The sequence below is a fragment of the Amblyomma mixtum genome, chromosome 3 (genome assembly GCF_055824585.1).
Source record: "Amblyomma mixtum isolate Tamu chromosome 3, ASM5582458v1, whole genome shotgun sequence".
In the NCBI taxonomy this organism is placed as follows: Eukaryota; Metazoa; Arthropoda; class Arachnida; order Ixodida; family Ixodidae; genus Amblyomma; species Amblyomma mixtum.
Window position 1 is genome coordinate 25823696 of NC_143014.1, and position 26460 is coordinate 25850155.

The 26460-nt window shown below is 46.6% G+C and overlaps 2 protein-coding genes and 1 pseudogene across 3 annotated transcripts in view; 1 reads left to right on the plus strand and 2 right to left on the minus strand.

Moving 5' to 3' along the window:
* Positions 1-2673, plus strand: part of LOC149349463 (26S proteasome non-ATPase regulatory subunit 4-like) — a 30368-nt gene extending 27695 nt beyond the window's left edge. Inside the window, exons 10-11 of one of the 2 annotated variants that reach the window (XM_089578404.1) lie at positions 2127-2215; positions 2285-2673. In XM_089578404.1, coding sequence (XP_089434530.1) covers positions 2127-2215; positions 2285-2503 — 308 coding nt within the window. In that variant the 3' untranslated portion in view covers positions 2504-2673. Of the gene's footprint in view, positions 1-1059; positions 1236-2126; positions 2216-2284 lie in introns of those variants that run through there. The other variant, XM_089578405.1, reaches the window with a different exon arrangement.
* A 9396-nt stretch (positions 2674-12069) lies between these two features.
* Positions 12070-16199, minus strand: LOC149349464 (uncharacterized). The gene is made up of 4 exons (XM_089575457.1): positions 16022-16199; positions 15098-15185; positions 13878-13912; positions 12070-12948 (listed from the first exon to the last, which is right to left on the minus strand). The coding sequence occupies exons 1-4, from the start codon at positions 16197-16199 to the stop codon at positions 12941-12943; spliced, it is 309 nt and encodes a 102-aa protein (XP_089431583.1). The 3' UTR covers positions 12070-12940.
* Positions 16200-20114: 3915 nt separating this feature from the next.
* LOC149349465 (uncharacterized) lies at positions 20115-22279 on the minus strand (annotated as a pseudogene).
* Between the last annotated feature and the right edge of the window lie 4181 nt (positions 22280-26460).

Sequence of the window (26460 nt, forward strand, 5' to 3'; positions counted from 1 at the left end):
TTCTCAAACAATGAGCTCGGAGCATGGCCGCTGCCATTTTTAGGCAAACAGATTTTGCCACCAGTAATACCATCTTTTTTTTCTTCTTAATTTTGAGCATAATGTGCCTCTTTGAATTAAAATATGACACCACGACCCCTCAGCTGTTTATCTGACAAATCTTGGAATCCTGATTTTACAGTTTACAACCATTACCACACTTTGAGATTTTGTCTATCACCATAACATGTAAGCCACTGGTATTTTGCGCTGTAAAACTAACTAATTAGCTTTCTTGAATCTTGCATATACTATTTAGGTCGAAAAAGGTTTGTTTTCAATTAAAAAAGATTAAAAGCTTGGCAGCCTGTCACTGGCAAGCATTGAGCACGTCCTTGAGTCACTCTGTTCATGGAAGTGTTTTGTTACCCACTTATTTACTCTATTGGAATTAAACAGCGGAGGTAACTTCAATGAAATATACCTAGAAATGTGAGCCTGAAATTGCATGAAATGCTCCCTATCTATACTAGTTCTAAAAGCACTTCTGCCACAGTGAATGAACTTGCAAGCATGTATATTTATAGTCATTTTCCATGTCTGTAAACAAACGCAACCTATGATGACAACAGGGAACTCCCACAATGCTTCCGGTGACGACATGGTGTCTTAAGTGATATGGGTGTGGACGTGGAAGCTTTTGTCTTCCCTCTTTTTATTAGACTGCTTGATACATCGAATGAACATCTCGAACAGGTAGACAGCAAAACCCAGTGAAGAGAGTGGGACTGCAGGTGTGCCTGGAAAGCTTCCTTCCCGCAAATAAGTGCATGCGGTTCTTGCTTTCCAGTTCCACTTCCCACTTTCAGGAAGAGTGAAAGTATTGCTGTATCTTGTGCAGAAGGCTAGCTGTTGCCTTGCAGGCCCCTGTTGTAATCAACTGAAACTGCAGTGCCCAGCTGCGGTTTCATGTTGCATTAGTAGCCGTGTTTCCCATATGAAAACATAGCTAGGCTACTTGTATGTGCCATGTTTGTGCTTTCGACAGAGAATCACATACAGCCCATGTTTCTCATCCAGCCAATGGAACACTGATGGCCATCTTGCCGAAGGGAAACCAGCAAATGAAATGGGCATGTCAGAGACCTCTATGCCCACTTTTTGTACAGCACTCAATTTCAAAGCGGAAATGGTTTGGGAGCCCAACTGCAGTGTTGCCAGAGCTCAACGGGGTTTGTTGAAAAGGCTGATATTGTTAAGCCTAATTTTTACAAAATACTGTTTTAACATCAATAACTTTAATTAATCTTTGCAAGCTCATAATCTGTATTTAATACCTTGCTTAGTAAATTAGTTTCCTCTACCAATGAATAATTTTTTTTTCCAAAGACAAACATTAAGTGGTGACTGAAGATGAACTTTTTACAGTGCAAAAAAAAAAAAAAAAAACGGAATGAACGTAGCAAGAACATTTCCACAGACAAACACTGGCACTGTGTGGCAACTGAAGCGATGGGCGAAAATAAACACATGAAATGCATGCATCACCTATGTTGAGAAGCCTACAAAGAGTCCTTCAAGACAATTTCCTTGTCTTCACAGGCTTGTTCTCAAGGCCCATGCATGAACTTTACCTGTAAGGTTTTCATGTGCTTTTTTTACACCCATCTGGTGTATGTATGTGTACACTGTTGTGATAGGCTGTCTGCAATGTGAAGTTTTTCCTCATTGACTGTTTTCATGTAGCCCTATCCAAAGTGATATTGAAGCAGTAATTCCACGCTACTTCAGAATAATGTGCGACACTGTCAGGCACTCAGTGTGGTGCATGCAATATAGGCAAGCACCCTTTAAATGTCAGCGAAATTGCCTGGCTCTCTGATGAAGGCCTGCCGTGGTCTACCCATTGGATGTGCAGCCTGCTGGTAGGCGATAGTTTCAATGCAAGCTGTATGTGCATGTAATAAAACTGTGGTCATAATTTAGGCACAACCTAACTCCCAGAGCAGTAAAAATTAAGCACAGTCACTTCTGCTTCAATGTAACGGGGCTCTCCTGTAGCAAATTTTTTATCACCTCATGTCTTGAAGGGTAAACACATAGCTTGTGAAGGTTCTTACGCCATGGTTACTTTCACTTTCCTGTAGTGCTCGAAATACCTACTCAGAACTTACCAGATGCAGTAGCTGTGGAAGAGGAGCCATTGGAAACAAACGAGTCCAAGGAGCCTCCCAAGGTGAGCCGGGCCCAGCAGAGTTGATGGCCAGCAGCAGTATGCAAATATTGAGTGACATTTGCTATGCAGGCCGAGGCTGCTACTGCTACTGCCAAAAATGACAACATACTCGAGGATCCAGCCACCATTTTCTCCTTCCTTAAAAGTCTTCCTGATCTTGGCAGCGAGAGTGATGCTGCCTGCAATGCAGCTGGGGATACCATCCTGGAAGACCAGAACAAGGATGCTGCTGACACTGATGAAGATGGGAATGCCCCAGACAAGAACCACCCGACCAAGAAAGAGTAGTCGCATGTTTGTACAGAAGCCCACCTGTTTGAGGATATTTGACAGTCATGCACATTCCTTAGCCAATGATGGCTAAGGAATGTTGCCCTGTTGTTCTGTTTAAAAAAGCTCATTTTTTTCTTTAGCAGTGTTTCCGGCATTAAAGACTATCTGTTAGAGCTTTTATTTAACTGTCAATGAACAAGTTGACTAGTGTTTGTTGCTTTCTCTGTAGACATGGTTTCATGATGACATGGACTGGAGCCGTCTAAAATTGGCTGTAGGCATGTTAAAGTGCCATTCACAATATCTGCACTTCTACTAATGCAAACTAATCAAGGTGTGAAATGGTTGGCTCCCCTAACAGGTGTGTTGCTTGCTGCATGTGCGTTTCGCATCGTCATTCGTTTTCGCACTCACACAAAATCCCACCAAATCAAAGCTTTTAGTTTCTTGTCCTAGTTAATGTATGCTTCAGCGTGTTCCGTGAGCCCTCCCCCTTATGAGCCTTCCCCTCTGTGAGCCGTCCCCTTGTTTGCACACACTGCTTCTCACTCGTCCTTGTTGTCTACACTGGCGCTGTCCTGGTTTTTCTCTGCTCCGTAGAAAGCCATGAACTTAGGAACAGCGGCAACACAAACGCACAGCAGAGAGAACGCACACGCACACACACACACAGAGAGAGAGAGAAGTGCACACATATGCACAGGCTTGCTTTCCAAGGAATGTCGGACGGTCCCCGGGTGCACACTTCCCATGCCTTTAAAACAAAAGGGACTCCCACCACTCCAGTCTTAAAATGGCGAGGAGGCCTTACGGTAACAAACAGGCACAAAAAGGACGCTTGCTAGCTATAGGGATGACAATGATAAAAACAAAGATATGTGAAAGGATGAGTTCACTAACATGTTGAGGTGGTTGAGCTTATCGCATCTCTTGATCATTCAGTGTGTGGAGAAAATGTCTCAATGCTATTTGTCGTTGGATGCTTACGCGACAACTGGAGTCGAATGACGATTCAGCACAAATTGCCAAAAGATTATGCCTTGACCTGTGTGTGGCTCCAACTACACAGTGGTGAAGCGTACGGTGATTTGCAGAAGACAATTCGCTCTGGATAACTATGTCCACTATCCAAGGCTACTACCGCGGGGAAGGGGTTGGTGGAGCAATCTCCAGAGGGTATTAGGCGAAGGCAGAAGAAAACTTCAAGCAAAAAAAGGGGGTGAGGAAGGACAAAGAAAAAAAAGCGCAACAAAACACCACAAGAAGCCCCCGTTGCTACCCCCTACCCCCCATGCAATATCCCGGGTAGCAAAAAGCAAGAAAAGAATGCTTAAGACGGGGCCATGACAGACATATGTGACATCAGGGGAGGAGGGCAAATTCACTTGCAGATACAACTCAAGAACGAAGCGGTAAATGCCCCTCAAAGGAGCCCGTCCAGCAAATGAGGTCACCGAATCTCCCCTTCCCCAATTATACCCCTCTCTTCCTTGACCGATCCCTTTGGACCTGCTATAGTCAGATACAACTCAAGAACGAAGCGTCTCTTCCCCGTCAAAGGGCCCCCTTCAAGCTAATGGCGTCGGCCGATTCTCATGAGCCTGCTAGTGCGACAATGCAGGCAGCGGCAGCTGAAAGAGCATAGTCCCCTCCCTGAAATTGCAACTCCAGTCCTTGCATTGTCCTTCGTCGGGGACAAGCCGCTCTGTTCTTGAGCTGTATCAGACTATAGCGTGAAATTGCAGGGGGTGGCAGATCAATGGGGAATAACTATGTAACACGTAGTGGCTGGCTTGTTGGTTCATCATACTGAGGACTACAGTGCATTAGCAACACGGACAAGACGGACGCAAAAAAACAGCGCCTGTGTTTGTGTCCGTCTTTCTTGTGTTGCTACTGCGCTGTAGCCCTCAGCAGAATAAGTATGGCATAATCGGATTAACCGCGGCTTCATGGAAATCGGTGGATGCTCTTGGCAGGGGAGCTTCTTTCCAGGGGCATCTACCGCTTCGTTGACGAGTTGTATCCAACTGGTTATGGTTTATTGGGGTTTAACGTCCCAAAGCGACTAAGGCTATGAGAGACGCCGTAGTGGAGGGCTCCGGAAATTTCGACCACCTGGGGTTCTTTAACGTGCACTGACATCGCACAGTACACGGGCCTCTAGGATTTCTCCTCCAAAGAAATTCTAGCCGCCGCGGCCGGGATCGAACCCGCGTCTTTCGGGTCAGCAGCCGAGCACCATAGCCACTGAGCCACCGCGGCGGCAGTTGTATCCAACTGTGGTGGATGGAGCGGGAGAGAGAAAAACCTCAGAGAACAAAAGAAGAGCATGACGACTTAGCTTGATTGCGATGACTGTAACTCCGCTACTAGACTTTTCAAAAAATGTTTGCGGCCGTGTGTTCTAGGGTCGATGCCTCACAACCACAGGGGTAGAAAATATTTTCGACCAGAGGGTGGTCAGTATTCCTTTAAAGAAGCAAAGCGTCCCCATAGCAGGGACTGCACCAGGTAACTTGTAGTGGAGTGGCGGGAAAGGGGTGGGAATTAAATTTTAGGTGGGTATTGTTCCTCTGGCATTGCTGCTTACAGTCATATAATAAAATGGTGCGGCAGGAGCATCATGCACTCGCTCGCCTCACAGGGAGCCTAATACAGGTAGCACTACCGAGTAACGCGACTGCTGCCACTCCAAGAAATTGCCAAGCCCCCCTTGGCGCCGTCAGTGCCACATATTGAACTCGTGTCGAATCCAAACAGTGCCGTGAACTGTGCAGGAAATATTGCGAAATAAGCTTAGTTCTGTCACTCTGATCAAGGGGTACCTTTAATGTAATAGAGGCAGAAGTTCTGTTTTGCGTGTGATAGATTCCGACAGTCTTGAGGGACCAATGCTCAGTAACAAGACTTCCTCTGCACTGTGTTCATTTGCAGTTGTGTGAAGCTGATGCACGGGGATTGCGACGTCCATGAGCGACAACAGTTTTTTACAAGCACGCCGTGGACAGTATCCAGAAGGTGTAGTTAAATTTAGCTTTCTTTGGATACAGTGGTTTGTTGTGTTAGCAACTAGCGCCCAGACCTGGTCAGATGGCATTCTCTGAACGACCATCGAAGCGCCGGTGTCTGCAAGGTGGCTGGATCGCCAGCAAAAATGACACTTGCCTGCAACTCGTGTGTCACTTCCAAAAACGTTGAGTTTCAATGCCCGTGCTGCATCGGCCACGTCGCACACTAGGGACGTGGAGAAGCACACCAGATTCTACGTAACGCCATTTTTATTACTACTCATGACGCAGATACGCACTTGCACCAGGCTCGTGAATTCCGAAAATGGTACATATTTCAACATCCCTTTTCCTTAGAAGGGGAAAATACTTGCCAGCAAAAATGACACTTGCCTGCAACTCGTGTGTCACTTCCAAAAACGTTGAGTTTCAATGCCCGTGCTGCATCGGCCAGGCCGCACACTAGGGACGTGGAGAAGCACACCAGATTCTACGTAACGCCATTTTTATTACTACTCATGACACAGATATGCACTTGCACCAGGCTCATGAATTCCGAAACTGGAACATATTTCAACGTCCCTTTTCCTTAGAAGGGGAAAATACTTGCCACCACAAAGGTGGGCAAGTCCCTCATTTTTGCCTTTCATCCCTCACCCTCACATCAAATCCTTGGCCCTATCTCTCACTCTCACCCACATTTTGTAAAAATCCTTTGCCCTCCCTCACCCTTGCTCTCGCAATCTGCATTTTTAACAACCCAGTTAATTTGTCTTGTTACAGATATGTGCCAGTGTTGCTGAATCTCACCATAGTCTCACTTAAAGGGAAGCTGAAATGGTTTTTTGAGAAATCGAGGTTATTCAAGAATTCGAATCTATCAAGCTTCTAGATAAAGCATGCACACTATTTTTGCACTAGCATTTAAAATGGCGACATAATCGTAGAATAAAACCGCGACGATGTTTAGGCTTCTCCTCACTACATTGGAGGAGTGCGAGGAAACTCGCCAGTGACGTCATTGTTGCCGAAATTTCAGATGTCCGCTGCTTACGCCTGCATGCTGCTGTGTCTCGTCAGATGGCGCCAAACAATGCATCGTGAGCTTCACCTTCGATGGCGTCGGTTTTCTTTTATGGAATAGCCGTTTCTTCGCTGGAAATGTAGTGCCGTCATACGTGACGTCATTATCGGGGCCTCTGCCAGTCGCTGTGCACTTCAGAGAAGCTGAACGCCGACGACGACTTTATCCGGCGATTACGCCACCATTTCAAATGCTAGAGCAAAACGATTTCACAGGATTTACGTGCACATTTTGTACATTCGGCAACCTTAAACTCACCGAATTCTAAAACCGCTTCAGTTGCCCTTTAAGCCTGCAGTGAAGCTCCACCCACATTCAGGACTGCTGCGCAGAATTACTCCACGACAAAAAAGTAGTCCTCTGTTAAAACTTTTTATTGTTACCTAACCTAGAAGATAACCACAGGAAAAAAAGCTGTAGAATCCTGATACCTGGCTTGTTTATAATATAGTGAAACATTAAAAATTTTATTTCATTTACTACTGTGATTGGCCAGCAGAGTAATGCAGTATGCAGCGGACCGTGGCCAGTGTTAGCAGCAGCAGTTTTTGAAGTTGTATCCTACTTTAGTCGCCGCGCAGGTCATGGAACTCTGCTGCTGCACCCGAAAGAGGCAGGTTCGATCCCGGCCGCGGCAGTCGCATTTTGATTGAGGCGAAATGCTAGAGGCCGTATACTGTGCGATGTGAGTGTACGTTAAAGAACCCTAGTTGGTCGAAATTATCCAGAGCCTTCCACTACGGCGGCCTTCTTAGCCTGAGTCACTTTGGGATGCTAAACCCAATAAAACCAATCATAGACTACTAGAAGCTTCAAACTGTATCACATTATTTTAAAAATAATGGCAAGCAGGCTTACACGCCTGGAGCTCCCGAGATTTTCTTTACCACTTCACTGCCCACCACTATGCAGAGATTAAATCACGAGCTGCTTTTTTTCATCATAATTCATTATTATGGACAGTTTTCCTTAGGAACCGAAGGGTACACACTATATTAAAGAGGAATTTCGCGTCCCATGCATGCTCTGCCAACTGTGCTACGGCGACATCCGCCCAATCTTCTGTTTTCGGGGGTATTTTCAGTGTAGTGTAACCGAACCTTGAGTGTGTTCACCAGTGCCACCTTCGTTCATAGTGGCGGACGTAGTACGTTCTGTGCTGCCGCAAGTGCCACATAGGAGTGTGATCGAATGGTGATGGCGGAAGCTGTGCGAGAGCCCTCTTATGCTTCGGAGGTAGTGGGTTCGAGTCCCACCATCGGCATGTGTTTTTTCTCCTGCTTCATCAATTTATCTTTAAGCCATAAAATAATTACACTATTAATTTCTTAATTCACACCTGCACGGCTTTACCTGCACAAATTCTGTCGCGATCCTTCATGTAGTAGCACTAGTAGTAAGTGGTTTAATAAAACAATACAGAATTTGTATAAAAATTATCGGGAACAATTTGTTCCTGACGTGAGTGCACGTCACAGCGCACTCGCACCACGCATGTGCAGTGGTGGCGGATGTGACTGTCAAGATGCGCCAAGCGCCAGTTGTCTGCGAGCGTTTGTTCAGGCTAGATCGTAATTTTAGTGGAACCCTGTCGAGTGACTGGGTGCAAGCACAAAATGCAGCGAACAATTGAACAACGGTGCGCCATCAGATTTTGTGTTGGACTGGGGTAATCAGGTACAAAGACATTGGGCATGATTCGCCAAGTGTTGAAGGGTGGCAGCATGTCACAAACTGCAGTTTTTAAGCGGCACAAGCTCTTCAAAGATGGCCGAGAGAGCTTGGAGGACGAGCCCTGCGCTGGACGGCCGGCGACGTCAAGAACAGACGACAACGTAGAACGTGTGCATGAAGTGCTGAATTCAGACCGTCGTTTAAGTGTGCGAATGGTCGTAGATGGAATTGGCATTGATAAGATGATAGTGCACAGCATTATCACTTAAAATTTGTTGATGCGAAAGATCTACGCTAAGCTCATCCCGAAGGCCTTGACAGATGAGCAAAAGCAGAGGCGACTGTGTGCCTGCGAACACCTTCTGCAACACGTTGCAGAAGTCCCTGGTTTTCTGGACAATGTAATCACGGGAGACGAAACTTGGATATTCAGTTTGGTTTATTGGGGGTTAACGTCTTAAAGCCACTCAGGCTATGAGGGACACCGTAGTGAAGGGCTCCGGAAATTTCGACCCCCTGGGGTTCTTTAACGTGAACTGACGTCGCACAGTACACGGGCCTCTAGAATTTCGCCTTCATCGAAATTCGGCCGCCACGGCCGGGATCGAACCTGCGTCTTTCGGGTCAGCAGCAGAGCACCGTAACCACTGAGCCACCGTGACGGGGGAAACTTGGATATTCGAATACGAGCCAGAAACAAAGCGGCAAAGTTCTCAATGGCACACTCCGACATCATCTCGTCCAAAAAAGGCTCGAATGAGCAAATCCAGAGTGAAAGCCATGATCATCATTTCCTTTGACGCAAAGGGCTGGCCCACTACGAATTTGTGCCTGAGGGACAGGCAGTGAATGGTGCTTTTTACCTAGAAGTGCTAAGAAGACTGAAGAGAAGGGTCAGCCAGGTGAGGCCAGCACCAGACATGGAAATTGCATTATGACAGTGCAACCAGCCACACCTGCACCAAGGTCAGCGACTACTTGATGTTAAATGGCATCGCGACGATTCCCCAACCCTCTTACAGTCCTGACTTGGCACCAGCAGACTATTTCCTATTTCCAAAAGTGAAATCCTCCCTCAAAGGACACCACCATGGGACCCTAAGTGGCGTGAGAGAGAGAGAGAGAGAAAACTTTTATTTAAAAAGAGGAAGGTTGCTCGAGCAACTTGGGTGGCACCCCTAGTACAAGGCGCCACTGGCTTTAGCTGATTGACGGACTTGCTGAACCAACTTAAGTTGCTGATCCAGGGTCTCGCTGGTCAGGGCCACCTCCCACTGCTCATATGTCGGGTTGGATACAGTTAAGTGTTTTGGCTTCGTTGTACATTCCCACGATATGTGGTAGAGCGTAGGGCAAGCTCCACACCAAGGGCATGTATTCTGATATTGAGTGGGGCTAATCTTGTGTAGGATGAACAAGTTAGGGAAAGTGTTGGTCTGAATTTTCCTCCAGTCTATGGCTGCGGAGGAGTCTAGTTTTATGTGAGGGGGTGGGTATTTTCTGCGCTCGAGCCGAATATGTTCTAATCTGTCACCATAGGTGCTAGGCATGGGCGTGGGGTAGGGATGAGGATCCGCCCGGTGGGTTAAATCTCGGGCTAGATCGTTGGCTACCTCATTTCCAGCTAGTCCTTCGTGACCAGGTGTCCATGTTAGTCTGTGTGTTAGGCTGAGATTGCCAAGTAGCTGTGTTGCTCTTGAGGGAAGCCTGCCATTAAGAAAGTCTCGGCAGGCTTGTTGGGAGTCTGTTATAATGTGGGAGGACTCTCCTCTTTGGTCTTTATGTTTGATGGCGATAGCTATTGCCAGAGCCTCTGCAGAGGAGGGGTTTTCTGCATATATAGAAGCTTGGAGAGCCAGTTTTAGTTGGTGGTCAATCGCAGCGACTGAGAACTTTCCCGGCGTGGGGTAGGCCCCAATGTCTACGTAAACGGCTTTACGGTCGCTTTCTAGGTGTTTCTGAAGTGCCTTTGCTCGCGCTTGTCGTCTGCCTTGCTGATGAGCATGATGCATGTGACGTGGGATTGGACTAACGGTGATCTTTTCTCGGGTTTGGAGTGGAAGAGAGGTTTTACTGCCTCTTGTCTCCAGCCCCGGCCATGTCCCTAATTTAGTCAGGATCGTCCTTCCCGCATTGGTTTTTAGAAGGCGTTCTTTTTGGCTTTCCAAGAGGGCTTCTTGGAGCTCGGTAAAAGTGTTGTGCAGACCAAGCTCTAGGAGTCGTTCTGTAGAAGTAGCTATTGGAAGACTGAGGGCAGTTTTGTAAGCCCCTCTTATGATTGTATCGATAGCTCTGGTTTCCACAGTGCCCAGTTTTTGGTAAGGGAGGCCGTATGTTATCCTGCTCAGAACTAGAAGTGGCGTGAAAGAAGCTTGCACGAGTGCCCTTAAGGACCTTCCAGAATGCACCTTCCTGGAGCCTTCGAGTCGTGGAAAAGCCGTTGGCAAAAGTGCGTCGATACTCAAGGAATCTACTTTGAAGACTTTTGAGGCATGGTACCGTTATCTGAAATATACATTTTTCCGAAACTTTTCCCCATACTTTTTACACAGACCTTGTAAATGGAAGTAAAAGATTTTTGCTAGCCCCGGCATCTGCCATCATTGTGGGAAGCACCTGAGCTGGGGCAGCGGAAATAAAGGATTGTTTGGTTGGTTTATTGGGGTTTAGTGTCCCAAAGCCACTCAGGCTATGAGGGACGCCGTAGTGAAGGGCTCCGGAAATTTCGACCACCTGGGGTTCTTTACCGTGCACTGACATCGCACAGTACACGGGCCAATACAATTGAGCCACCATCGAAATTCAGCCGCCGCGGCCGGAATCGAACCCGCGTCTCTCGGGACAGCAGCTGAGCGCCGTAACCACTGGGCCAGCGTGGCAGGGTAAATAAAGGATAAAGGAAAAGTGTGTAGAAGTGAAATGAAAGAGGCAAGGGGATAGTTAGAAAGGACAGGGGAGAGGTACACTGGACAATAAATCTATTTACATATTAACATACTGACATGTACAGATTGCACACGCGTGATGACCTAGTTAAGCACAGCACAGACACACGCACACGACACAATGCACAGAACAGCTGGAGTGGGGCTCCATGTCTCAACTGCCCTGCCCCTTAGGCCAACCTTCCCCATTGGCTATTCTACTGCCCGGTTGCTCTGCAATCAGGTTTCTTTCCCACCCCCTCCCATACCGTCGGGACCTGGCTGGAGTGGCTCGGAGATGAAGGTGGAGGAGAACACCGCCTGCGCGTGCAGCAGGTCGTCAACGTCTTAGGCGCCTAAGTGGTGCCTAAATAAAGCCTCGTACTACTACTACTACAAAATCTCCTTGCCATGCGGCATGAGTTACATTGGCCACTCAGGCAAATGCCTTAACACCAGGTTAAGAGAGCACGGCAATAGGCTAGATAAAATAACAAATCCTGGGGACCTTCCCCCCCCCCCCCCCCCTCCAACCACCCCCCCTCCAGTTTCTCAAAGCACAAGTGTTCACCTTGCTTTGAAAGGTGACTATAGTATACCATCTTAGCTCGTGCAAGAGACAAAAAGGAATAGGAGATAAAGCCTTCGAGATATGGGAGGCTGGTGAAGACAAGTGGGTAAGCACATCCTCAGTGATGCTAACAAGTGAGGAGATAAAACTAATCAAGAATTAAGCGAAGGTGTGTACAGATGTGACACAGCCGGTGGCAATGAACTGCTTCCAGGGCTTAAAGTCAGGGGGGGGCCTCGGGGGGGGGGGGGGGGGGTCTCGACCCCCTTCAATATTGAGGAGGGTTCTGGGACCCCCCTCGCCTTCATTGTCTTTGGGTATCACAAATTGGAATCTGCACACAGCGATCCTTTTTTTTTTTTGCAAGCGTTTTTGAAAGATGTTTTACTTCAGATACCATCGAGCACACTCCCTATCAGATGTCCATATGATGTTCCCAAAAGCTCATATTACGTTCATATAATATCCATACAATCTCCAATTTGATCATAGTGGATGTCCATATAACACTCATATCATGCCCACCTGTGATGAAACCTAGACATTCAGAGGACGTTCAGCAGATATTCAGCAAACCAATTGCCGGGCTTTGGGGAGGGGGGTTCCATGCCATTGGTTTTATGCACTGTACAGCTTACAGCAAAATGAATACGATGCAAAAGACAGCAAAGAGGGACAGAGCAGAAGAGGTCATTACACAGGAAACTTCCATCTTTTGTACACAATCTGGGAATGACATTTCAAATAACAGATACATAGAGAGAAAATCACACACTGCTCTCTGATCAATGCAATTTCATAAACATGTCACAAAGAAGTGCCATTTTCCTGGTATGCATGTTACCTGAAATGTCATTCTCAGTTTGTGCAAGATGGACAGAACATTAATGTGTAATGAAGTCGTTAGTTTGCGGTCTGCGTGACTGTGATCTTTCCCCATACTCATTCTGTTAGTACAGGCTGTACAGTGCAAGAAATAAACAAGTATAACCGAACAGCCGCAGTGCTCGTTTCTTTAGAATATTCCACCTCGTTGCAGTACATGGGCAAGGAATATACACAGGCACAGGCTTTGAGTATGGAAGATCAAGGAATGCAATCCCTTGTGCTTTGTCCTCAGCCATATTTTATTGCCCAGTGAAGATAATGGTCAGCATCTGTTGCCGTCCATTCTTTTAAGCCAGGTGCTCAGAGGCCTGTGGATATAACAGTGCATTGTGTTGAACAGTAACAAGAACACAGTCAGCAGGAAATATGGACAAAAAATTCATGCACTAGAATAAGCAAAAGCTAATGTTTCACCCAGCTGGCCCGGCATCTTCACTGAAAAGCAAAAAGGACAAGAAGCATGCGATAAAGCCAAGTACACAAATGTGCATCCAACCTAATCTTTACTAGCCTTACCAGATTAATGATTTCAGCAGCTGTAATGTCTATCAGTAGCACAGGTTTATTAAATTTACCCTCTAAGTAAGCTAGAGGCATCAAGAAAGAAAGTGGCACTAGTAACAAAAAGCAGATATAGCACAAGAGGAAAGAAAACAGACCAGTATCCAAGAACACAAATATTCGTTAAGTATAGGGCAGTTCAAATAAAAGGACATCCTAAGATACTAAAGCAGACTAAATCCATACACCAGTTTCAGAGTACAAAGATCAAATGCAATCACCTGAACGCTTAATATAAAAAGAGAAGGGCAAGCCACAGCAAACTGAAACACAAGGACACCAAACAAGAATTTCAAGCCCATATACACAAGGCACTTTTGCAAAGAGATTAAAAGAAGTTAGCATGAGCAGAGCAATAGTGATTAATGTCGGATGGCGACTACAGTGGGATACAACTCAAGAATGAAGCGACAAATGCCTCTCAAAGCAGGCCCTCCACCCAGTGGCGTTGTCTGATTCTCATGATGTTGGGGCCCTTGGGCCGGCTAGAGTATCATCACAGGGAGTGGCAGATGAAAGGGGATTATCCACTGCCTCATGAAAAGTGATCCACACCACTGCCTGGAGGGCCTCCTTTGAGGGACATCTGCCGCTTCATTTTTTAGTAGTATCCAACTATATTGCAACAGGACAGTGGTGCCAATCACAGCAGCAGAAATGAACATGCATATATCACCATATTTGGTGAGGTATGCTGACTTCGTGAGGATGCTTGATGCACGCACATATCAAGTAGCAGGTGTGATAAAGTGCAATCAGAGCCAGTTGTGGTTATGAAAGAGACAGAAGACACCTTATGGCAAACAGTGAGGGGGGGCGAGATATCAGGTTTCTTTCATGTCTATGGTGCTTGCAGTATGCTACGCAAGCAGGATGAAATGCACAGAGCAAGTGTGCACATTCTTGAGGCCATTTATAAGCAGACCAACCAGGGCCCACATAGGAGGAGGATACCATACATTAAGCAAGACAGGTAGGATACAAATACTTTTTCATTGCCATTGCAAAAATTGTTTTCTAAATGCATCAGCATGCAATTAGATTTTGTTATTATTTAAGGAATATTAGTTGGACTTCCATGAATTTTTGTTAAAAGTTGTATAATGCATGCTAAAGTACTTATATGCAGAAAGAAGTCAAGGCAACTATTTTAAAAATAACAGGAAGAGGGAGCGTGGTTATGAGAAATGCTCATAAATTTGTAAGAAAAAGTAAAGCTCCACATTCTAGAGAAAGCACTACACAGTGTTATTGAATTCAGTCTGAAGTGATGCAGTGTCAGAACAATCAGTTATTTTGCAGTAGATGACACAATCAGCAGCAAAAAATAACAGAACTAGAAACAACACTAAATGAACTGCTAATACAGGCCAGAAAGAGTTAACATGCTAAGGCAGATCCTTGAGGCATGCCCGAAAGGATTGGAACACCATAAGAGTTGGTTGCATTAACAGTCACATCATGTGTAGTTAGAAAGGAAGTCAGCGATCCTGTAGAAAACCAAAAAGTCATTGTTGAGGTGCCTTAGTCATAGTAGAAACCTGGAGCTTAACGTAGAAAAACGCCGTGGAGACATCTAAACACAAATCAGACGCTATAAATGTATGTTAATCATAACCGAACATTATAAATTGTGCTTCATGAAAGCATTTGCGGAATCAAAGTTGGGACGAGTGGGAAAACAGGTTTAACTAAAGCGAGTCAATGAGGCCAGTGAAACGTGATTGCTTGAATTTTTTATGTGTTATGCGAGGACGAAAGATGAGGCGATTAGCTTGGCGATTGGCGATTAGCCTGTCTTTAATGAAGAACTGGAATATAATTGGCGAAAGCTATTTGCTTTCCATAGTTTATGACTAATAACCTAACAATGAAGCACGAAAAACAGTTTCATACCAGCTGTTTGTCTTGATAGAGCAAATGCAGCTAGTGAGTGACAGCATGCACGAGACAGTCTCTTCTCTGAACATGTTCTCCAAAATACCTGAAAATGGACAGGAGAGAAGAATGGTCACACCCAGTAGTAGCATTACAGCAGGTTTACAATTTGCAACTCTCATTTCATATAATATAACCCCTTGCTGGGGCACCAAATAGTAGCAAGAATTTTCACAGCACTACTCGCATGTACACACTGCAATAAAAAGAAAATTTCAGCAAAAGTTATAGAAACCACAAGCTGAAAGACAAAAATATTCGAGAACCAAATATCGTGAAATGAGCAACAACTGAAATAGGAGAAAATTACAAGCGACAAAGGACCAAGTTCCCACAAAGGTTTTTTAAAAGCACAAAGATTAAAAAACAATGTCAGATCGCAAAAGGCAAATTTAAACATTAGAGCTTGACTAAAAACAAAGCCCAGTTAGTTTTGAAGAGAAGAGCAGCAACGAAAGGAGACCTGTTAGCAAATTTTACACCAACACAAGATCTGCCAAAGCTGTCTTCTTGAGCCGCCGGAGATTGGAAACTGTATACTTTTGTAGTGAGGATCATAGCATGCCAGGCGGCCGAAATGTGCTGTGGAATGTAATGTGCTGTGGAATGTGTTCCATCAAAGTGCAGCCTATTCCAACAATTGTTAGAAGGCACAGCTAACTGCCACTAACTTTGTTGGCCGCAGAGCACAGTCATTCCCGCGCCAGAACTGTACCATGTCCCCACTTCGGGGACAAATCCAGCTAACTAAACACCAAGCATTTTTAAGCCATCTATGCACTCCGTGAACTGATAAACCGGCTAATGAAATCGCCAGCACGAAAATTGCACAATGCCACAAACGAACTCTCTTGTTTGACAGAACAGTGTGTAAAAACTCACCATTATTGCTGTTCTCCACGTAGTCCCCCAGTACACCGCACAATGCTGGCACAGGGCGGTATACGACGCACACAAGCTTGCCGCCACAACGAATAAAATGTGAACATGCGAAAAAATAAAAACGTGCAAAGAAACGCTGAACGGAATCAGGAAAACATTGCGGCCGCCGCAGCGACATGGATGGATGAATGATAATGGCTTTAACCTTTGTATCGGGCGGTAGATTTCGCCACCTAGCCTATACTTCCCCCATTGTTAATTTATTTTTCTTTTCCCTTTCTTTCACTTTCGCTCTTACAATGTCTAGTCTGGCTATCCTTTTTCCCTCCAAATTCACCCCTCCCTTGATTTCCGCCACAAATCCTCCAACCTCCCCTTCGTCAATGTCACGCCTTTCCCATCCACTCGCCCATCCTCTCCAGCAAATCCCAGCGCTATCTCTATGGCTGTTGCTGTCCAGTTTTTTTCTTCCTCCATGTTGCTATCCTCTGGGAGGGCTGGGCAACTCTATGGGCTGGGCCATGGAGGAAGGGTTCTGCGCACCTCAGAACCAAGTGTCAGAGTCCCTGTCCTAGCCTCAGAAAGCAGTGAACTGCCCCGCGAATTATCGAATAACCGCTCTTTTTTGATGTCCTGTTTTCGTGTCCTATATATACCTAGCGCAGATTTTTCCTGCATTCGGGTTCTATTTGTACATTTTGTGTTAATACTTTTCATCCAAGGGCGTCCGCAGAATTTTTTTCAGGGGGGGGCCCATTGGTTGTTGGCGCCGGAGGGGGGGGGGGGGTGGTATATTCGTAGCGAAAAGGCACTATTTGCGGAGTAAATTTATTTATTTATATATAAATAAAAAATAAGTAAAATACACACATGAATGAAAATTACAAGCAGCAAATTAAAGCGCGGATTGTAGAGATACATTGGAGTTTATCAACAAAGAAACAATTAAAATTAATAAAAATGCAAAAAGATACTATCAATACTCGAAGTGCTCAGTCTTACTGCATACGGGTTCTCGACTCACCCGAATTGATGACCAGCACACAGCGCAATATGTTCACAAACACGCAACTACAGTCACTCAGTCAGTCTTCCTTGAACAGCAACTGTAGGCGCCTCGGATTTTTCTGGGCGAATTGCGTAGTTACACGGGTGATAAATTCATTTCTGTGCTTCATTACACGCTCTCAGTGCACAGTCATCATATATATTGATTGGAAAAATGGTTGAACGAGTACGTTGAAAACAAAAGATGAATATATACAACGAAAACTTATTTACAAGATAAATGCACGCTCGCAGCTTCATACACCTCGCTCCATCTTGCTCGCGCATCCGCACAGTCGAGCAACCGCACACACACTGCTCGCCGCTCGTCGTTTTCTCGTCCGCTGTCTTGGTTGTTCTCACCTTCGTTGACAACCCGCCACTAAAAACACCGAAGCACAAACACAGAGGCGCGCACATGTGCAAGGGCTTACTTGCCACAATATCCACGAATGCGCACTTTTGGGGTGTAAGGAACGCTGCGCGACTTCCGAGGGGAAGGGACACCCGCAACTAATTCGGTCGGAAAATTTGTTTTTGTGCTTTTATGGGGTTCAGAGCCCCAAAACGACTCAGGCTATAAGGGACGGAGTAGTACAGAGTTTCGGATAATGTCGACCACCTGGGTCTCTTTACCATGCACTGACACGCACAGTACATGGGCGCTGTTGTGATTTGAGGCCCAGCCAGAGGTGACAGGCGAGCCAGGCAGGCGCCATCGGGCTGCGTTGACCAAAGGCGCTGGTTTTCGGAGAAGACGCAAGGAACGCTGGTGTGGGGGCGCCTCTGGAGACTGCGTCGCCGTGAACAAAAGCAGCTAATCCCCTTTGCCGAAGGTTCTGAAAGCGGCGCTTCTACCGCACTGAGCTCTCCCGTGGATCGGAGGAGACAGCGAGCGGCGGCGGCGCCAACTCGTCGCCCGCTTGCCCCTGAGCACCCCGACAAAGCGGGGGTGGACACGGCTGATTTGTCCTTCCCCCCTCAAGAATTCATCGGTGGCCGGCGACCTGTGCCCTGTGCACTGTCTGCCTCCTTGTCGCTATCTCTCTAGAGATCAAAGAAACAGACACCCATCTCGAAACACATGCTCGCCGGTGCCGCTGCATGTCTGCAACAGGTCGTCCTTCAGCAGAGCTGGCGGTGGCGTGGTTTGAAAACGGCGGAACGACGCGCGCCCGGACGCGGCATTTCGCAGATGTGACCAAGCGTCGAAGCGGGGCTGCTTTTACCCTTTTGGCTGAGCGCACCACCGCCCCTGGCGTGCGGCCATCACTCACGGTTCGAGTGAGTGATTTTCCAGGGGGGTGCAGCCGCCCCCCCCCCTTGCCCCCCCCCCCCCCCCCCCCCCTCCGGACGCCCATGCTTTTCATGTATAGATACTTGTACACCTTTTTTGCCCACCTTGTTTCCTCCATTTGGGTTAGTCTCGGATCATATTTCAGTTTGCTGATTGCCTCCCGAACCTCGAACGACGCCCAACCCATATCTCCCTGGACTCCCTCATTCGGAGTGTTCCCATGGGCTCCCAAGGCTAGCCTTCCTACACTTCTTTGTCTAACCTCTAGACTTGACTGTACTTCGATCTGATTTCATGCACAGGACTGCATTTCCAAATGTGAGGCACGGTACCATGATTCCCTTCCATACCCCTCTAACCACCTCATACCTATTGTAGTTTCATATAGTGCTCTATGTCATCCATGATGTCATCCCATCCGGCCATGGAGTTTTTTGAGTTTTTTTTCCTCCATGATTAGGTGTATGAAGTTGTGTTTCGGTTTCATTAGTAAAGACGGATGAGAACGCTGCGTTGAATAAAGTAGCGCACTCAGAGTCGGTGATAGCTAGCCGCGCCCGATTCATCTTTGAGGGTAATCGCGTGTTCATGATGAGGGTGAACGGCTTGCCAGAACTTCCTGGGGTTAGCGGTGAGCATATTATGAAGGTCTTGATGAAAAAAGTTGTGCTTGGCGTCATGGATAGCAGTTTGATATGATTTTTCTACAGCGAAGTACTTCGCCCATGCGCTTTGCGTTCCATGGGCTCTTGTTGAGCGGAACAGGCTCTTTTTATTTTCCAACCTTTTAAGAGTTTTAGTAAACCATGGTTTGTGTGGATTAGCGTGAAAAGTTATTTGGGGAATGAATGCATTAACTAGGGCATCAAGTTGATTCTTAAATGCTAGCCAGTTCTCATGAATACTTCGTGAGTGAAAAGTTGAGGAAAAACTTCCAAAAAACGCTGTCAGTTCGGCATTCATTATATCATAATTACCTTTGTTGTAAAGGCGGATGGTGTTATTGTATTTTGGGCGCCTAATTGCTTTAAGGTCGATGTTGACATGCATAGTTTTGTGATCACTAATCTCAGGGAGGTACGTAATCGGCTGAACGCTATCTGGGCAATTAGTCAGTAATAGGTCTAAAATGTTCGCACAGTTCGCGCGTAGGTTCCGATGTTACTTGAGTAAGGTTAAAATTGTAGCAGAAATCTAGAAATTCCCTTGCTTCGCCATTATTAGTTGTCGGTGCGGGCTGGTGCTGCCAATCAATATTAGGAAAATTAAAGTCGCCAAAGAGGAAGATGTGTGCGTTAGGGTACTTCTTGATAAGTTTACTTACGGAATTATTAAGCTGACAGGAAAAATCACGACAGTTATGTGGAGCCCTATAACAGACACCGAGTAAAATCGTGTGTGGCACAGCGTGGCAGTGGAGCCATAAAATTTCAAGATCGGACGAGTCGTCAATTATCGACAATGATAACTGTTGGCTCACCGCTATCAGTACTCCCCCTCCTCGTGAGTCCTTGCGGTCTTTCCGAAAGACTTGGAAGTCTGGCAAGTCAGTCAGTACTTCGCTATCTGTGACGGCACCGCTCAACCAGGTTTCGGTTAGTATCAGTAGATTGCTGCTAGATGACAAGACAATATTGGAAATAAGTTTGCGCTTGGAAAGGAAACTACGTATATTGGTGAACACAGCGGACAGGGGAACATTTTTGGGACGGTTTTTAGTTGTTTGCGACGATTGCTAATCTCAGATTGCTAATCTGATGGTGGTGTAGCGATTGTTATTTCTTTCACTGTTTGCGAGGTCTCATCAAAAACGTAGTGCCTGAGACCGATATGCAAGGTTTTGTAGCACAGAGCAAATTTCTCGGAATTAGTTTTAGCAAAGGTGACTAGCTGCTTGCAGACGTTACGAACTCTGGGAGAAGTCTTCGCCGACGCTGAAATTCGTTCCTTTAAATTTGCGGCCGTTAGATAGTACTATATTGTGTCTTTGATTTTGTATGCAATAAATTTGACTGTCATTGGTCGAGAGCGGTTGGGTTCATGGCGGCCGAGTCGGTGGGCACGTTCTACTTCCTCAGGATGAATGGTTAAGCTCAAGCGTTGAGCGCAGTGACGAATGACCTCTCCCTCAGAGTCCCCAAACATTTCGGATGGGTTAGAATCGGGAATTCCATAAAATATGAGTTTGTTACGACGGGATCTGTTTTCTCTGTCGTCAATTAATGCGGGCCTCGAGGGTTTCAATCTGACGAGCTAGCCGAGTATTTTCAGATTTTATAATTTCTAACTCGGGTTTTATGGCTGTGATGGCTTCCAAATGCGTCTCAAGATCGGTCATGCGCTTACTTAAACCAGCTATAGCACCGTCTGCGGACATAAGTTGGTTTTTAAGACCTTGCACTTCGAAGATTAGTTGAGTTTGACCGACGGATAAGTTTTTTAGTTCTGCGAATACAGCCTCGAAATTGTTAGGTCCTGGGTTAGTTTCAATATCGCCTGCCAAGATCAGCAAGCAGCGAACAACATGAGCGCATTCATGCACAAGAAAAATGCAGCATTGCGGGCTCGGTAGCTGCACTAAGAAATAATTGCTACTTTTTTTAGCATACAAGGAATGCGGATAACTAACCTGTATGATGTACACAAACGGATTAGCGGTGTGCACGCTTGCACCATAGAGAAAGAACGAATAAGACAGGACACTCCCATAGACCTCAGCGGCCCAATCGATTGTAGCGCACCTAACGGTTGGTGAGAACAACAGGCTCTTCCTGTTTCGGTTTCACTGGCGCGAATTTATAATTGCTTACGCGCCACCCAATCGATCCTTGCGCACCAAGAGGTTGGTGAAAGGAATTGGCACTCACTTCTTGTTTCGGTTTCACTGGCGCAAATTTCGAATTGCTTGCGCGTTACCCACGTTTGGCTGTGGCCGGAGGCGGACAGAATCCCGCGCTTAATCCCTTGTGCCAATTGCGTCGTACCGAAATTATTTGAGCGTAAGTTGTACAGACAACAGAACTATGAAACAAGCAGCATTGGATTCATAAATCAACAACGGCTCTTTCTGTCTGGCGGGTACCTAGCGTAAGCGCTGCTGGTGATGAGGCTTTCCAGGATGGGCCGGGGAAATGATATTCAAGGTAAGAGGCGCTGCCGGGCATGATGAAGCGATGACGACGGGTTGGGGCCATGTGAAGATGCGATCGTCACTGCAGTAAACTGCAGTGGATGACGTGGTTGCTGGGGGAAGGGCCAACAATGCTGGAAGCAGGGCATTAGCGACGAAGGCGAACACCTGAATGATGTACACAAACGGATTAGTGGTGTGCACGCTTGCACAGCCACCGAGCCCCCTCCCCACACTCCTCTCTAGCCTCCTCTCCACACTCCACACCTGGCGAGAGCGCGGCGACGGCAGCGCCTCCACTCGGCAGCTTGAAGTGGGAGCCCAGTGGGATCTGCGGTCGCTTTAAAGGTCAACCGTGCCTCGCGCCGCCCCTACGCGGAAGGCTGCAACCTGGCGTAGTACTGCTTACGCAATAAAATTACTGGATTTTTAGCGGATTATGAAAGCAGCTCCAGCGGAATGCTTGGCGCCGAGGTAGGGAGTCCCGCCTCGCCGCTCTGTAAAAGCGGATGTTATGCCGACGCCAGGATTCTCAAACACACTACACTTTCAGACGCCACTGGACAGGGGATTGACAAGAAACAACGAAAACCCTTCCGAAATCCGTAAGCAAACGCACATCGCTTGGTAAGGAAGGGGGCACCGCCGGGGTGGCGGGGGATTCCTGTTTTTGCAGCTCGACAAAGCTCTCCCCAACAGATTCGGCTAAACGAAGTTACATTGTGTGTGGGCCCGTCTCCTCGTTCTGGTTTTCTCACTTCAGACTTGTCGCTCGAAGTTCCATTGCCCGTGGTTCCATATACTAAGCAGGTTAGACTAAATAGGCCCCCTTCTCCTGCTGTCTCACTTAAGGCCCTGGGCTGCAGCCCCCTTACCCCCCCCCCCCCCCCCCCCTGAATCCAGCGCTGGGCAGTAGTGGTCGCCCAGCACATCAGCGCGAGGAGCAACTATAAGCTTCACAGTGGGCTTTCTGAACCAACACTGCTGCTGCCCGTTTCCGACAGCATTACAGAAAGGCTATAAAGAACACTTACCGGGCAGACCTGAGAAATACATTTTGATCAACGCTTTTGCTCAGGTCTGAAGAGGTAATGAGAAGTGCTTGTTGTGACTGCGCCAGCAGCTTTTGTTCAGCGTGCACGCCGATTATCCGCCCATTTTCTGCTCTTTCGAACCAGCGACAAATCGTGCGCCGTATACGCAAGGCCGCGCGCTCGCGTTCCAGCCACTTCGTCAAAGCGTCGGCTGCGTATTGGAATGCCGCTGAAAAGTAGCTTAACTTTTCTCAAAACACCAAGTTTCAACGAAGAACGCGTGCAACAAGGAAGACGCGAGAAGCGCAGTTTTAGAGGTCCGCCGATACTGCTTATCGCATCCTGTTGGCAGCGTAGCCGTGGGGCTGACCCATTTCCTGCAGCGTGTCCCCGATATTCTTGCACCTTCTTTTCGGCGCGCGCTAGACGCGGATCTGGGCAGGAAACAAGTTGACGCGTGCGGCGCCTGCTGCCATTGGCCTCAAAAAGGATAGTGGCTACTATGGGAGAATGCAAGCCGGAAGCAAAATTGAGTTAGCTTTGTGCGTTTTCCCTTTACCCAGGCTGAGAATTTTGGAGTGCAATGAGCGCAGCATTCGTATGGTCAGGCCAAATTTCATTTGAGCCAGTAGCATCCTCGATCGCACACTGCTTTTCTCGGTCCGCTTCCGTTATATTCACTTCGTGCTCATCACTTTCTTGAGCTGGGCTGACTATGTATAGTCCGCTCCTGTATCATAACACCGTTACTGTGCGACACTTCAAGGCCGGTGGTTTGTGTCCTCGCAATGCAAGCTGGGGCCCGATTCTCGATATTCGCCAATCCGCCATGAGCGGGGCGTACCCGTGACGTGTGAATCGGGGCGGTGCCAAGTTACGTAAACGCAGAATAGGATGACGACATTGAAGAATAAAGAAAAAAGTATGACAAAAAATAAACAGTGTCGTCTGCTACTTGGCGCCAAGTACAAAAAACACCGCCGAGTTGCGGCGCGAAGGTGAGTTAGCACAGTAGCGCCGTCGAGATGGACGGTGAAATGCGTTGCGGCGGCGGTCTCGGCGTACTCGCCGCACACATTAGCTGAGTGATGGTGCTGAATGCGACGCTAAAGACCCTGTGGCCGGTCGTCACGGAAATAAGAGCGACCGCTTATTGCCCTCGCGTCTCCGCACTTGTGAGATGCGATCAGCGTCACGGGGAGAGGAATTGATGGAGAAACGGCGGGCTCTCGATCGTAACCTCAACGCGTCAGTGGCGTTGGAAAGCTTTACCTCACCGCGTCACTTCTTCAGGTGCTTAGAACTTAACGCTACCCTTGGTTACGTTTGCAAGCGGCCGCGCACGAAACGCGACTGCGAATCGCGTCAAGTGCAACGCTATGAGCGCGTACTTCTTATTATCAAAAGCGTCAAATGCGAAAGCAAAATAGGGAGATATTGTTTCCCGCCAGTACTTAAAGAAAAACAGACACAGCTAAAAGTCCACTGTTAACAGAAGCATGTATTTCACAGTGTTGGCGTTTCACTTAATCTCAATAGGACATGGCACTCATCTTTTGCTTTGTGAACATTAACTAAGTCTGCCTGCAAGCAGACTTCACGGACTTTATATAAAAGCACCTCATGAATGCATGGCGTAGAGTGGCAGGTACATTATTTCATTCAAATAAAAAAAGGCTCTCAATAATGCTATTTAATTTCAATGTTTGAAAAGGCCCTCAATCTCTTTAATTCTGTCTAACAATGAGCACACAGCACTTACCAAGGGCATATAGGCAGCTACACCACTCGTGTGATGCAAGTACGCATCAAAATGTGAGAGGTGAAACAAAATTTGCATTGCCCATCCCTACAATTCCTTTGCTGCAGGACAACAGTAATGCATCTACAGCAGCACCAGGCAGCTCCTTTCAATGCAGCAAGATTCCTTGTAAGAGGGCAACGTGTGATGCCAAGAGAGGTGAAGTCGGCTGGAAAAAGATATCTTCACATATGCTACTCAACATTGGGGAGTGGGACGAATATAGAAGAGGATAGTGAAAGTGGAGGGTGATGCCACATTACAAACAGGTAATGCAGTGTGCAAGACACTTGCTTTATTTGCTTCATGCAAGTTATTGGTTTGGTTTATTGGGGTTTAATGTCCCAAAGCAACTCAGGCTATGAGGGACGCCGTAGTGAAGGGCTCCGGAAATTTCGGCCACCTGGGGTTCTTTAACGTGCATGCAAGTTATTATCATAGGATACACATACACGCGTATTATCTAGTGCACATGTCATATTAAGCCTGAACATGCCTCGGTGTCAGGTCAAGCTAGGAGCTGAAGGAGAATAAAAACAATGGTGAGTTAAGAAGGAAGAACAGCAACACAACAAGAAAAGCACAAGCATGCACAGCAGCAAGATAACACACAAAGGGGGCATGAAATGCAAGGCTAACATGGCCCACAGTATTTGAGGGAGGCAGCATCACAGACAAGCAGTGGTATTCTGGCAGAAGGTCCATTAATGCAGCATGATAACACTGGATGATGTGGATTGGTTTTGGCAAGCCCTGTGCACTCCACGAGCAATCTACAAGAGGCCTCAGTCATGTTTCTAGCCTGATGTGCAAGTGCATGACTTTCCCTCTGTGCACACTCCTGACCACATACATATCAGGGCCATTGTTGGTTCTCTTTGAGTGGTGAATCACAATGCTTTTAGGCAACATTTACACCATACACTGATGCAATAAAGACCCTGTGATGCCACTATTGTGCACTACAGGAGAGTAATGCTCAATGAAATGCGTTCACTCTCAAAGTAGTTTCCTTTACTGTGAACTAAAATAGACAACCCTCTATGTACACTCAAAATATGACATCTACAGTTCAGTGAAGGGCACCATACCAGATGTAGGTGCTGAAATGTCGGCAAATGTCTGAAAGGACACTGAGGACCAATCGAAGTTGCTCTGCAAAAGTAGATTACCACATTCCAATAACAAAGGGCTTACTGAGAACAAAGCTTGTGTACAGCTCAGAGATTATTTGTTCAATGAAGCAGTTCAAAATTACTGTGGTGAAGCGCGTTGGCAGGAAGGAGCCCTTGGTTGGCAATAACTTTATTAGTCCCACTTCAGTGGATCAGGTGAGGGTGGCTGAAGGGGTGTTGAACAGGTTGGCGACGGCCCTCAGGCCACTCTAGGTGACCAGGCACTGTTTGGCTGCGGCGACCTTCAAGGCCCAGACCATGATGCAATGCACAGAGCAGCCTCCCATCGCTCCTGTGATTCCATCCCTTGGAAAGGAGGTTTTGGTTTGTTTGGGCAAGCCTGATAGGTGCATTTAAAATTACGCTCTGGTGCTTGAGCATAAGTGACAGGTTGGAGATTTCTCCCTTCTATGTATGTATTACACTCTACTGCATGAAAAAAAAAAAAAATAGAACACTTAAAATGCCTAGTGGTGTGTGCGCATGGAGGGTAAATTGTTTTTTTGAGCATGATTAAGGCAGCTTGAAAAATGGTAAGCAAGTTTGACTCAGAGTTTCCATGAGGAGAGTGTTAAATTAATGAACCGGAACTATTCATCACCAATATAATGATATAACAGGTAGCAAAATGTTGATGAAATTGGAGTCATTGCAAGTGCCTGTGCATAAAATTTAAGCCCCCTGAAAAATTACCGTCTTGTACAGCTTTGCTGGCTAATTTCTCTTTAAGTTCAAGCAGAAGTGTGAAACCAAACCAAGTCAGGTGGAAACAGGCTGCTATTCTTTTTTCACACTATAAGAATAATTTTTTTTTTTCTGACTACCACCAAGTAATATTATTAGTGCTGTATGGTATGTGATGGCATCACAATTAGTGCTAAGAAGTTATTGGGTGCCATGTGCAACCAGAAAAGAAAGGTACGGAAAGCTTGCACACACCACTGTCAAGGAAAGA